Below are 13,770 nucleotides of genomic sequence, written 5' to 3'. Positions count from 1 at the left end.
GATAAACGTTAGGTTGACCTCACGAGCAATACCCTCGATCAATACCCATAACCTCCATAGCTATAACCCATAATTTCCTTAACTCTATCCCGTTTGAAAACTTATTTTGAAATCGTCCGAGTATAACTCCGTCGTAGTATTTTATGTATACTAATAATATCTTGAAATAATACAAAATATATATATATATATATATATATATATATATATGTAATTCGATTGAGAGAGTTTAGAGAAATATATTTTCAAGTTTCTATGAAATAATGAAACCTATTGAATTCTATTTATAATAGATTTTTGAATTATTAAAGTGAATTATTAAAGTATGAATTATTAAAGTGAATTATTAAAGTATGAATTATTAAAATGAATTATTAAAGTATGAATCATTAAAGTGAATTATTAAAGTATAAATTATTAAAGTTAAAGTAAAATAAAAGTAAAGTAAAGGTAAAGTTAAAGAATAGTAAAAGTATAAAACTATATACGTATAATACGCGTATAAATATATATAATATTAATTTAAATCGTTATATATATTTAATAAAATAAAATATAAATATCGTTATCTTTATCATACTGGTTAAGTAATGAGTTGTCAAAAGTGGTTCTAGATATTTATAAAAGATATATACGTTTTAATAATAAAGTTCTTTTTAAACTGAAAACATTTTTTTGTACTTTTGAAACTAAATCAAATAAATATGATAATTTTGTTTTCCAAAACTAAATATATTTAAGAATCATTTTGTTAAAAGGTTAAAATAATGGAAATCGTTATACCACAAAACATTTTAGAAAAGTAGAATTATATATATTCATAATAGGTTTCAAGTTTTTAAATTACAGTCTGTTGATGAAGCATGGGATAAAGTCCAAAGGTTAAATAAACATATGAAATCATCTTAATGAAAAATGTCGAGTTACTTAACTTGTCGATATCCAACATCTAAGTTATTTACACTCCACGTTCTTATTTTCATATTAAATAAAATGAAAGTTAACATAGTTATCTTATCAAGGTCACGAGGAAAATATTATAAAACATGCCTTGGAAATTAAACAGGAATTTCCACTAACCCTTGTCTAGTTCCCGTTAATTGACACATTTGTTCTTATTTATAAATCACTTTACCATTTTTCGAATGTTGTCAAAAAGAATAGATTTCTTAAATCACAGTGGACCTCATAACATAGGCCCGTAATCATATCATAATGTATCTGATAATTCCATCATTTGATATTATCTCTTAATTCTGTCGATAAATATATCGAAACAAATACGTTCATATAAAGTATCATATATCTAATACTTTGTTAATGTTTTCAGTTAATATTATATATTATATATACATATCTATATACTCATAATTGTTCGTGAATCGTCGAACACGGTCAAAGGGTAATTGATTACATGAATGTAGTTCCAAACTTTTTGAGATTCAACATTACAAATTCTGCTTATCGTGTCGGAAACATATAAAGGTTAAGTTTAAATTTGGTCGGAAATTTGCGGGTCGTCACAATAAGCGGTGTCGTTGCCATGACGATATACAAATAACGAGTGATCCATCTTACTGTGCACAAAACCAAGAGTGAATACATAATCGGCAAACCGTTGATACCAAGCACGGGGTGCTTGCTTTAGCCCATATAAAGAACGTTTTAGCAAGCACACATGATTAGGTCGATGTGGATCACGAAAACCTAATGGTTGATGCATGTACACTGTTTCGGAAAGATGTCCGTGTAAGAAGGCATTCTTAACATCAAGTTGGTGAATTGATCAATGGTTTGAGACTGCTATACTTAACACCGTACGAATAGTAGCGGGTTTTACGACGGAACTAAAGGTTTCATGGCAATCAATACCTACTTGTTGAGCACGCCCGTCACCTACTAGTCGTGCTTTGTATCTTTCAAACGTGCCATCAGAACGTGTTTTGTGCCTAAATATCCACATAGAGCGTATGACATGCATGTGAGATTGACGAGGAACAAGGGTCCACGTCTCATTATCCAAAAGGGCCTTGTATTCGTCGGTCATGGCATGGTACCAATTTGGATCAGAAAGAGCAATTTTTGGATTGGATGGAATGGGAGAAATAGTTGTGGTAGTTGAGAGGTTGAAGGGTTTTTTAGGTTTGACTATACCAGCTTTGCTTCGTGTAGTCATGGGATAAGTAATAGTTGGTGCAACAGAGGGAAGAGGAGTTGTATTTGAGTGAGAGATATGTGAAGTGTTTCGAACAGTAGGAGTAGTAGTGGTATTTGAGGTAGAAGTATTAGAATTATTTAGAACAGAATGTATAGGTGGTGTATCAATAGGTGATGTTGGATTGGTTATTGGGACAGTAGGTTCTGAATTAGAAGGGGTGGAAGTCGGCCCAGGTATTGCTGTTGGGTCAGACCGTGAAGATAGGCCAGTGTGGTCGATTGAGCCAGTATTATGTGTGGAGTTTATTGACTGTGTTTGTATGACAGGAGTATTATTTAGCATGAGAGAGGTATTATTGAAGAATTGAGGATGTAAATTGTTGGAGAGAAACTGATAATAGGAGGGCGAGGGTTGGGAGGTGGCGAAGGGAAAAGTTTGTTCGTCAAAAATAACATGACGGGAAATTATAATTTTGTGTGCAATCATGTCATAACATTTGTAACCTCGGTGATCTTTGGGATAGCCTAGGAAAACACATGGTTTGGAACGAGGTTCGAGCTTGTTGATAGTTGAGGATGAGAGGAATGGATAACAAAGACAACCGAAGGTTCGAAGTGCATGATAAGAAGGAGTTCGATGATATAGACGTTGGGTTGGTGACAAGTTATTGGAGTTTTTATGTGGAATGATGTTGAGAAGGTAGGTTGCAGTTTCAAGTGCATGATGCCACAAATTTGCAGGTACACATGAGTGAGCTAGAATGGTGCGCATGATGTTGTTAATTGCGCGAATTTTTCGTTCGGCTTTGCCATTTTGTGATGAAGTGTAAGGACATGAAAAACGAAATGTCATGCCGTTTTGAGAATAAAAAGAGTGAAAATTGTGGTTATCATATTCGGTGCCGTTATCGCATTGGAATGTTTTGATTTTTTTACCGAATTGAGTTTGTATCATTTTGTGAAAGGTACAAAAAATTGAGAAAACTTGTGATTTATTACTTATTGGTATAGTCCATAGAAAATCAGTAAAGTTGTCAAGAAATAATAAGTAGTACTTATGACCACCACTACTAGTGACCGGAGAGGTCCATAAATCGCTATGAATAATATCGAATGGAGCAATGGTATTATTAGAAGATGCATGAAATGGAAGACGTATATGTTTACCAAAAATGCAAGATTGACAAAAAGTACGTTTACTACTCGAATTGTAATGAATACAATGTTTATTCCTAAGAGACTTTATGATATTTGCGCCCGGATGTCCGAGGCGTTTGTGCCATAAGTCTTGAGAAAAAGCAGAAAATGCAGAGTGAGTTGCTGATGACGGCAGTGATGATGAGTGGAATGGATATAGCTCACCGGTGCTGTTGCACCTCATTAGAGGGGTCCCCGTCGGAAAGTCCTTAAAAGAAAAATTAAACGGGTCAAATTCAACAGATATGTTATTATCAGTAGTTAAACGACGTACGGATATAAGGTTTTTGATTAAACTAGGTGATTAAAGAACATTGGAAAGATAAAGTGGTCGAGTTGGATTAATAGATAGATTAGAGGAGCCATAGCCAAAGATAGGTAGTCCATTGCCATTACCGACTATAATACGTGAAGGTGACCTAGTTGGATAATAAGAAGTAAGATTACCTTGATTACCTGTCATGTGAGAAGTGGCACCCGTATCCATATACCAGTTTTCATCGGGTGGATTAAGTGTCATGGTGTGTAAAGCCTCTTCAATGTCAGTTGGTGTAGCGGTAGCTGCAACTGAATGAGCATAATTGTACTGTGGGCGTGGACCAAGCAAACCAGGTTGATTTATATTACCATTGGGCCTAGTCCAATTGCTGGTTGAGTAAGGAGAAGGGGGTACGGCCCAAGAAGGATTCTGCCATGTGTTTATGCCATAGGTCCATTGAGCAGCATTGATGTAATTAGGGTTGGTACTGTAAGATGGTTGACGTCCTCTGCCACGAAACGAACCCCGATTGCGATTGTTTCCTCGGTAATTGGAAGATTGACGACCTCGATTATAACTAGGTCGATTGTATGATTGATTTGGTGCCGGAGCTCGAGGAGATGGAACAGGTGCAGTAGCGACTAGGGCAGCGGGGTTGATTGCAGGTGATTGCTTAGCTTTTCGTGTTTCTTCAAGAATTAACATTGACCGAGCTTCAGAGAAAGATGGAAGCTTTTTGGAATGAGTGAGAAGAGAACCAACAGTATCATAGCCGTCACCCAGACCCGTAATCAATTGAAGAACTAGGCGATCGTCTTCGATTTTTGGTCCGACATCACTGAGTTGATCAGCGATGTGTTTCATCTCTTGACAATAAGCAGACATGTTGGAAAAGTTTTCAAGTTTAGTATTTGCAAATTTAGTAGCCAGATGAACAGCCCTTGAATGTTGATTATCGTGAAAAATTCCTTTGATTCGATCCCATGTCTGTTGAGCGGTAGAACCGGGTGACAGAATGTTGAGTAGTAATTCGTTTGAGAGGGTGCCGTATATCCAAGAGAGGATGATGGCATCAAGTTTGGCCCAATCTGCAGAAGAAGTTTGCAGGTTTGTTCCAGAAGGAGTTGTAGAAGAAGAATCGTCCGTGGAGGGGATGATGTGATCAAGAACATCAAAGGCTTGACAATGGATTTTAAATAATTCAGCCCATGAGGAGTAATGGCTTGTGTTGATTTCAAGAGTGAGAGGGATAAAGTTTTTGATGTTGCTTACTGTGATTGCAGGATGAAGACGGGCTGCTGCCATTAGAGAGAAACGAATGTGAAGATAGGAGAATCGAATTATTATTTGGATGGATTAATGGCCTGATACCATGAAAGTGAGTAATTTCTGTTGTGTATTCCACTCAATTACGATGTACATATATACTGAAAGATATCGACTAACTTCCCTCTATTCTAGGAACTAACTAATATTCCTAAAAATCTGTACAACAGACTTTGACTTCAAATATAATACATGTGTTAAATAAATGACTTGACTATTGTTGACTCTATTAAAACATTAGTGATAATAAACGTGATATAGAGGGCGCAGGCCTCCATGGCGGAAGCGATAACGCTTCCATGCCTATGGAGTGATACCCATGGTGGTAAGAAAACTTACATAACAGACTCCCTATCACGATTATAGGGAGTAGTCTAAGTGCACGTTTACTTCCCAATTGCAATTTCTTTGTATTTGTTATTTAATCTAAAAATTGATCAGTTTCTAATTTTCTAAAAAACATAAAATCAGAGACCCATTCTCATCAAGAGGCAATTGGAAACAGTGGCAAATTCAGGAAAAAAATATAAACAGCCCTAAGACCTCAAATCACCCAGAAAGTTAGGTCTAACTTGTTCAGTTTGACCAGGCAAGACTAAGAATCGAAAAACCTAGAATAAGATTCGATGATAAACACCTAACCTCAAACCATTACAACTTGTAAGGTGGATAATGATTTCATATGCTAAGCTTAGCCCTTTGGTATCAGGCCAACAACCAGAAGAGATCACTTTTCAAGAGATAACAGCCAAGATTGTGCTTGAATCAGAATATAGATGCACGTAACAAATGTTATGACCTTTCAAGTCGTATAACTTTCAAAAACACAAATAAAAAGGAACAATAGAAGATAAATGACCTGACATGCTAGATAACATTAGTAACATGCTAGATAACATTAGTAGAAAAAAATACACATGACCCGTAATAAAGAAAACACTTCGTATTATTATAAGTAAAAAATCCCACCCTGCATTTCTAGCTTGTCTATCAACCCACAAAATCCATATCCAAATATTTTCTTTATCTAGATTTACAAGGCAGGATCATGCCACACTCTACTCACTGACAGAAAAAGAAAAAAGAAAAAAAAAAAACTAGAACAGAACATGAGTGATTCAGAAAAAGGAAAAGAAAAGAGGAAAAATAAAATAAAATAACAAAAAGATTCAAATAAAAAATCTAAACCCAAACCCTGTTAGTAAAGCTGAAAAACTATAGAAGACACAGACTGAACCACCTGGATCCTCCTATTTTACATCCCAGACCGAAACAACTATGGCCATCACAAACCTCTTAGTCCTTGTGTACATTCTCAAAGGATGGACCCCCATTCGAGCGGCGGGAGGCACTTTCCAAATAAAGCCCGTTCAGATTTAAAACAACCCGAAGGTATCTTACTGGGCCCACCCGCTCATATGGCTGACTCTAGCAACCATTAGCAGGTTTCACATCACCATTTACATGAACAGAAGTAGCATCTTTGGCTATTTCTTCGGGAGTTTCAGTTGACTTTGGTGGTGCAATCTCAACCTTAACGCCCTCTTTTGGCTTTCCTTCCCAAACCTGTTTCTGAAACTGTTGCTGTTTTGCCTTCTTTTCTTGAATTCTCTTTTGTCGGTCCTCATAGAATTCAAAATCGTCCAATATGCATTGCTTGCTTGAATGCTCTTTAAAAACTTTAATCACCTGCAATCCCTGCTCTAACTTCACCTGAATGAATTCAAAAACTCAGCAATCGAACAACGGAACAATAATAAATAATAAATAACACAAACAACAAAAACAAATAAATAGTTATGAAAAAAGTACCTCTTGTGTATCCCGGCTATTGGTAACGGGCTTATTCTCATTGTTTTCAAGGGTTATATGCTTCAACAAGCTGTTAGGTAAATCTTTAACGATATGCCACTTTAAAGGGAAGCAACCGACCCACTTGTCTTGCTGCCAGTACTCTAACCTTTTGTCAAAGTCAACCGGTCCTACCATCTCAGCAACACCAACAAATTGCCCGCTTGTGTTGACCTAAACAAGATAAAGTCAACATTGGCACGTCAGAAAACGAACAAAGTCAAAGTCAGAGTCAAACTGTGACACGACACTTACCGAAAAGAAAAGAAAAACGGGGCACGGTCCGGATTTCAGCTGAGCCTCCTGATAAGCAGCATCAAGTTTTTTGTTTCCATTTTGTGTACTGGACCATACATTATACTTGATACTTTTATGAACATCGTCTTCACTATAAGATTTGATAATAAAGAACTTCGCATCTTCATAAGTATCTGGAAAATCAAGTAGATTATACTGCTCTCTATCAGGAACCGAACTCACTTTTTCGATAACCTCGGGCTCTTTTTCAATACGATCGGTAGGTGTAGAAGTTATAATTTGTCCCTTTGTGGTTAAGGTGATCGGGGTCAAGACCTTTTGGTTCTTTATGATTCGGGCACGAGGTCCACGGTTTAGCTCGTTTAGTCCATCACCATTTTCATTGTTATAACCAAAGAAGCTGTTAACTCTTCCTCTGGGCTTGTACTTGTTATCAGTTGCCAACCAACCACGCCCATTTTGGGAATCGTATGTGTTCGAACCATAACCATAACCCGAACGATAGTTGCTTCCGTATTGACCGTATAACTTGTTTGGATACATTCTATTCATGTATCCGGTTGCGGTATTCACACCCGATATCGGTCTTGGACTCTGTAAACCCTGCAAATATCAACACTTCATAAAATTAGTATTTCAAGATCTTAAAAACCCTTGAACACACCTAATAATTATAGTATCTTATGAATAAAAGATTTGCATACCATGTGAGAATGAGGACGAAGATTTTGATTTCTTGAAGAAATACCGTTTCCGTTCAAAACCGGAGCTATGCTAGAATTGTTTCTCGCTGGTCCATTGGAGTACGACGGGACGTCTAACCAGGGGATCGGAGAAAGAACACCATCAAGCCCATATCTCGCATCTTGATAACCATTTTGTGCACCATTTCCATACGAACCATTTCCATTAAAGGCTGAGTTTGTATACGTTGTTGGTCTCAACGGGGCTGGACCGGTGGTCCCCTTGACACCGACAATGCTATTAGAATTTGTATTAGCAGTGTCCACGGTCCAAGGTTGTCGGTCAGCACCTGCAGATGGTGCATTCTCGCCTTTAGAGTAGGGTCCACTGGTTGCAGTCATGGGCTGGAAATACGGGCTCGGGTATTGGTATTGTTGAGCTGCATAAAGTTGACCATCATGACCAACTGGTACTGGTGAAGCAGCTGGCGAATAAGGACCATATGGTGCGTACCCATAGCCATGATACATATCACTATAAACTCCCTGTACAAATATCACGACCAATTATCATCATCATTAACAAAAAAAGCTTCAAATAAAAACATTATGCCAATTAAATCTTACATGAGACATATCTACTCCATCAGAATTTAAATATCTCGAGTAATCATCCCAATCATTGGTTGCCCCATCATACCCTATAAACAAACAATATGTGTAAGAACTTAAGTTACAAAAACATAAAGTAACGAACTTTCAATCAAAATAGCTAATTAGTACTATGTTCCACACCTATGTTACCAGGATAATAATAAGCAGTGGAAGCATAATTGGGAAAATAAGCCACTGTTGGATCCATATAATCCGGAATCAAAGGGGTCCCAGACCTATCTAGAGATTGAATCTGACCATTCCCAGTGTCAACCGAATTACCCGAAGGCTGCAAAAAATAATCATATATATTACCATACAATTGAAGTCCTAATCTTTACGATAATTTTGATTTTCGATAAATGAATAATTTAACATATTCCTATTCACCTTCTTAGTGGGCTCAGGGATTTCCAATGTCTTTGATTGAGATTCCAATGATAGATTCTTCAGCAAGTCAGCAGCTTCTGTAGTTATACAAGTAAAGGAACAACACCCTTTTTCAAACAAATCACCAGTCATTAATTTACGGAGTACTTTATTCCTTGAATTTAATATTCAAAATAAGCTGACAGACTTGACAGTAACCAAATTCAAGATCCAGCTAAACATATAACATAACTAAAATAATAAAACAAATTGAGGATGCTAAAAACACAATGAATTACAAAATCATAATAACAAATTCTCCTTTTTCATCATAAATACCTTAATTATAGTATCATAACAATAGTACCAATCAGCAGCTCATTCACACACCACCTATTCATCAGTCAAACACATCTATGTATACAAATATATATAAAAGATCCGAGCTTGATAACACTGATCTAGAACAATTATTACAACTATAAGTAACAACCATACGAATCACACAGTACACAGATCCAATAACACTAAACCATAAATCGATAATATTTGAATGAAACAGATAGAATAACGTAAAAAGGGATACGATCTGCAGGAGCAACAGTGGCCATTATTGAATCTGATGAATTGATAGATCTTCAAAAACTTGATATAAACCCTAACAATTTTTGAGTTTATTTTTCAAAAAATGGAGGGATAGATAGATAGATACAGATAGATGTGGGATAGAAACCCTAAGAGAGAGAAAGTATAGTTTCAGCCGCCACGAGGGGTTTTTTTGGGTTTTTGAAAGAAAGAGGATTCAAAACCAATACAAAGGGGTGATTCAAATAGCACCACGAAACAATTGTGTTTGAAGTTACATGTGTGGTCCTTGTGGTTTTGAAAGTTGTGATTTTCGTCCCTCGGGTTAGAGATCTAGTCGGCTAAAATATTGTCGCCACGTGGTGTGTAGTGTGTGGGTGTGGTGGCGTCACTCGTGGTGAGATCGGGAGATTTTATTGGTAGTGATTTGAGGTGTGACATAGTTATAAAGTTTTTTTTTTTTTTTTTTTTAAGAAATTGTTACTGTGTTAAATTTGTGATGAGTGATGTGATAAAATATTATTGGTATTTGAGTATAATATTAACATATATTAAATTAATAATATATTAAAATAAATAGTGAAATCTGATTGTTCCAAAAAGTTCTCACGCCTATCTTTTTTCGTCAGATTGGTGATTGACGCCCCAAAAGCGTCACGGGTGACGCCGCGTTACAAGCGTCAGGGGCGTCAGAGAGGTGCCAAGTGAGATGCCATATATATATTAGGGGCATTATTTTTGTGGGGTGCCACACCATTAATGGTGGTCTAGTTTTTCGACACTCTTCTTTAGATTAACAATTATTACTTCGTCAACATATCATAATTTTTTTCATCATTAACTCATCACATTACTCGCAACCATTACACACTTATTTGATGTTCGGATCCGTGTAATGCGGTTCGTGTTTTCTGCCCAAAAGCGTGTGCGTGCGTGATAAATGACAGTATTCGATGTCAATAACTTGCCTTAAAAAAAGAATAAATAGTATAATTTTGAATGTAAAATGTGCAACATATTTATGCAAAGGGATTATGATGAAAAAAGCTTAAAATTGGCTAAATGGATGGCTAGCATGAACATTGGCAAACATTGGCAATGCGCTCCTTGATTGCATGAAATTGGCATGAAATTGATAATTAATTCACAATTTCAAGACATTTCCATTCAAAATGCTCTAAGAACCTTTAAAGTTACATGTTCGTTGAATGTGAAAAAATTAAAATTGTTATGTGGTAATTATTTGTAGAGGATGGTTGAGTTTTTTTTTTTTATAATATATAAGTGTTTTTTGCATATTTAAATTTTTTTTAATAACAACCGTAAAGGTCCTCGTTAGAAAAATTCATAAATTTTATTAACGTCCCAATAATTAATAACTGTAATTTTAATTACCATGAATAGTTTAATTACTTATTTAATAATTGCTATGTTTACTACTAAAGGTTAACTGCCATGTTTAAAAGACTTTATTTTTAGAAACAAATTATATATTTGGTAGACAAAATTGCACGGTTGGTCCATCATCTTTGTATCAAATAACGCGGATAACTTTTATCTATTTTTTTTGTGACGACCCGGAAATTTTCGATCAAATTTAAACTTAATCTTTAAATGATTTCGACACGATAAGCAAAGTCTGTAATATTGAAGTCTCAAAAATTTTGAACTATGTTCATGTATTCATTTACCCTTTGACAAATCTCGATGATTCACGAACCAGTGTTTGTAAATATGTATATATATATAAATATGTGTAGGTATATATATATATAAATATTACTTGTGTATATATATATTGTTATATTAAATTTAATTGTTTAAAATATATAATTAATAAATGTATTTACTTAATAAAAATTTATTATTTAAAACTGTTCTTATAAAGAGCATATTGAATAAATATGATTTTGGACCTATTCTCTAAACGTCTGTAACACTTGGTTGATATTTCTTTAGTGTTCATAATGATATAGTACATATGTATGAAGATTTAAAATGAAAGTTGAACTGTAAATCGATTTCGAAGATTTTAGGCTTCATGAAAATATTTTTACCTTTTTAAGATTAAATACTAGTACTCCGCACATATAAACAGAAAATAAATAATTATCGAACCTTTTTAATCAGGTTTCAAACAGTTAATGAGTGAAATAATTAAATATACTTAATCTAAAAATTTGGAATTTTTAGAAACACTTTTATACATTAACTGTTTAGCAATGGACACGATATAGCACTTCGTGGGAAAAGTGTCGGTAGAATAATGTATAGTGTATGGCTGCTAAACTGTGCAAATGATTAATATTTCGATTACTGTTTCCTTTTAATTCATTAACGTGATTATTTAATTATTATATTAATATAAGAAGTACTATTATTGTTCACATTCTATATCACTGTCTATCTAATTCTAGTATATATATATTTATGTATGGATGGGAGATAGATATATATGTTGACACACACGGCACCCCTACTACCTTATTTTGTTCAACAAGCGATGACCACCCATTCGCAACCACCTCCATCACACAACCACCACCATCATCTAAGAACACCACCTAGTATCACCAAAACAACTATCTTGCTATTCGACTTATGTTTATGTGAATCGAAGACTCATAACAAACTCATCACCACTGTCATTCTAAACAATCACTGTGAACTGCCACTTTTGCCTTCGCCTTGTCGAATCACTAAAGCGTACCATGATCACCATAACCACCAATAAGTCACCACAAAAATGCCACCCAAACCCATCGGTGGTTGACTGCTACTACATGTCTTTCGTTCACAGCTCAACACCACCTAGTCGACACCATTTTCTTGCTAACCTTTAGACCGTTTCAGCTACAACTACCACCGGTTAACATCCCTCTCTCTCCTCTCTCTCTCTCTCTATTTTCTTTCTTCTTCTGTTTTATGATACTACTGTACATATCTGTTTTTTTGTCCAAAATAACCACCACCACAAACCATAATTTCTGTTATCATTCTATCATGTGACTTTGATAAACTGTCAAGGACCACCGTCACTCCCATCATCACGAATCACCACATACAACCACGATCATACGTTGTGAATACAACTTCTGTTTCATTGTTGTTATATCCGTATGCTTCTTCTTCCTACTGCTGTTGGGTCTATTTAATGTCGATTAAAACCAAAGTCCAAACCCCATCGAGTTATATGTTACATGTTATTTCTGTCCCTTCGAAGCAACCACCCAAGAACCAACACTAAGAAATCCCAACTGTTTGAAATAGGCTGTACATTCTTGTTCGCTTCTGTTTAAATATATCGATGTTGCTGATGTGCTCGTTGCTACTGTTTTGTCTTTCTGTTACAATCAAAACACATGAATTGTAGTTGTATGTTTTCATGGTATAGGATAATGATAAAGGTAATTAAAGGAGATAGTGATAACAATGATTAATTAAGAGGTAAAGGCGTTTTTTTCCTTCTTCCCTTTTTTGGCCGACAGCCATTTAATCAAAGCAAATCACTTGCAAGATTATATATTGAAATGTCCCGTTCTTATTGAATAAAAACGTTCCATATTAATTGATTTCGTTGCGAGGTTTTGACCTCTATATGAGACGTTTTTCAAAGACTGCATTCATTTTTAAAACAAACCATAACCTTTATTTCATAGATAAAGGTTTTAAAAAGCTTTACGTAGATTATCAAATAATGATAATCTAAAATATCCTGTTCACACACGACCATTACATAATGGTTTACAACACAAATATGTTACAACAAAATAAGTTTCTTGAATGCAGTTTTTACACAATATCATACAAGCATGGACTCCAAATCTCGTCCTTATTTAAGTATGCGACAGCGGAAGCTCTTAATAATCACCTGAGAATAAACATGCTTAAAACGTCAACAAAAATGTTGGTGAGTTATAGGTTTAACCTATATATATCAAATCATAATAATAGACCACAAGATTTCATATTTCAATACACATCCCATACATAGAGATAAAAATCATTCATATGGTGAACACCTGGTAACCGACATTAACAAGATGCATATATAAGAATATCCCCATCATTCCGGGACACCCTTCGGATATGATATAAATTTCGAAGTACTAAAGCATCCGGTACTTTGGATGGGGTTTGTTAGGCCCAATAGATCTATCTTTAGGATTCGCGTCAATTAGGGTGTCTGTTCCCTAATTCTTAGATTACCAGACTTAATAAAAAGGGGCATATTCGATTTCGATAATTCAACCATAGAATGTAGTTTCACGTACTTGTGTCTATTTTGTAAATCATTTATAAAACCTGCATGTATTCTCATCCCAAAAATATTAGATTTTAAAAATGGGACTATAACTCACTTTCACAGATTTTTACTTCGTCGGGAAGTAAGACTTGGCCACTGGTTGATTCACGAACCTATAACAATAT

The 13,770-nt window shown here is 35.2% G+C and overlaps 2 protein-coding genes across 3 annotated transcripts; both read right to left on the bottom strand.

The window, feature by feature from the left end:
• Positions 1 to 3,658: 3,658 nt before the first annotated feature.
• On the bottom strand, positions 3,659 to 4,918 carry LOC139894439 (uncharacterized). Its single transcript, XM_071877733.1, has one exon. It carries the CDS (start codon positions 4,916 to 4,918, stop codon positions 3,659 to 3,661), a length of 1,260 nt encoding a protein of 419 aa, XP_071733834.1.
• A 949-nt stretch (positions 4,919 to 5,867) lies between these two features.
• Positions 5,868 to 9,537, bottom strand: LOC139886533 (YTH domain-containing protein ECT4-like). 2 transcript variants are annotated; one of them, XM_071870370.1, is made up of 8 exons: positions 9,341 to 9,537; positions 8,776 to 8,852; positions 8,527 to 8,674; positions 8,359 to 8,432; positions 7,753 to 8,277; positions 7,046 to 7,651; positions 6,752 to 6,964; positions 5,868 to 6,652 (listed from the first exon to the last, which is right to left on the bottom strand). In XM_071870370.1, the coding sequence occupies exons 1-8, from the start codon at positions 9,363 to 9,365 to the stop codon at positions 6,368 to 6,370; spliced, it is 1,953 nt and encodes a 650-aa protein (XP_071726471.1). In that variant the 5' UTR covers positions 9,366 to 9,537; the 3' UTR covers positions 5,868 to 6,367. The 2 variants fall into 2 exon arrangements, with proteins under 2 accessions (XP_071726471.1, XP_071726472.1); XM_071870371.1 differs by having other exon boundaries at positions 8,536 to 8,674.
• Positions 9,538 to 13,770: the final 4,233 nt, after the last annotated feature.

The sequence above is a fragment of the Rutidosis leptorrhynchoides genome, chromosome 1, assembly GCF_046630445.1.
Source record: "Rutidosis leptorrhynchoides isolate AG116_Rl617_1_P2 chromosome 1, CSIRO_AGI_Rlap_v1, whole genome shotgun sequence".
NCBI lineage: Eukaryota > Viridiplantae > Streptophyta > Magnoliopsida > Asterales > Asteraceae > Rutidosis > Rutidosis leptorrhynchoides.
Note: the sequence above shows the minus strand (reverse complement) of the source record. Positions and strands in the feature narration are given on the sequence as shown.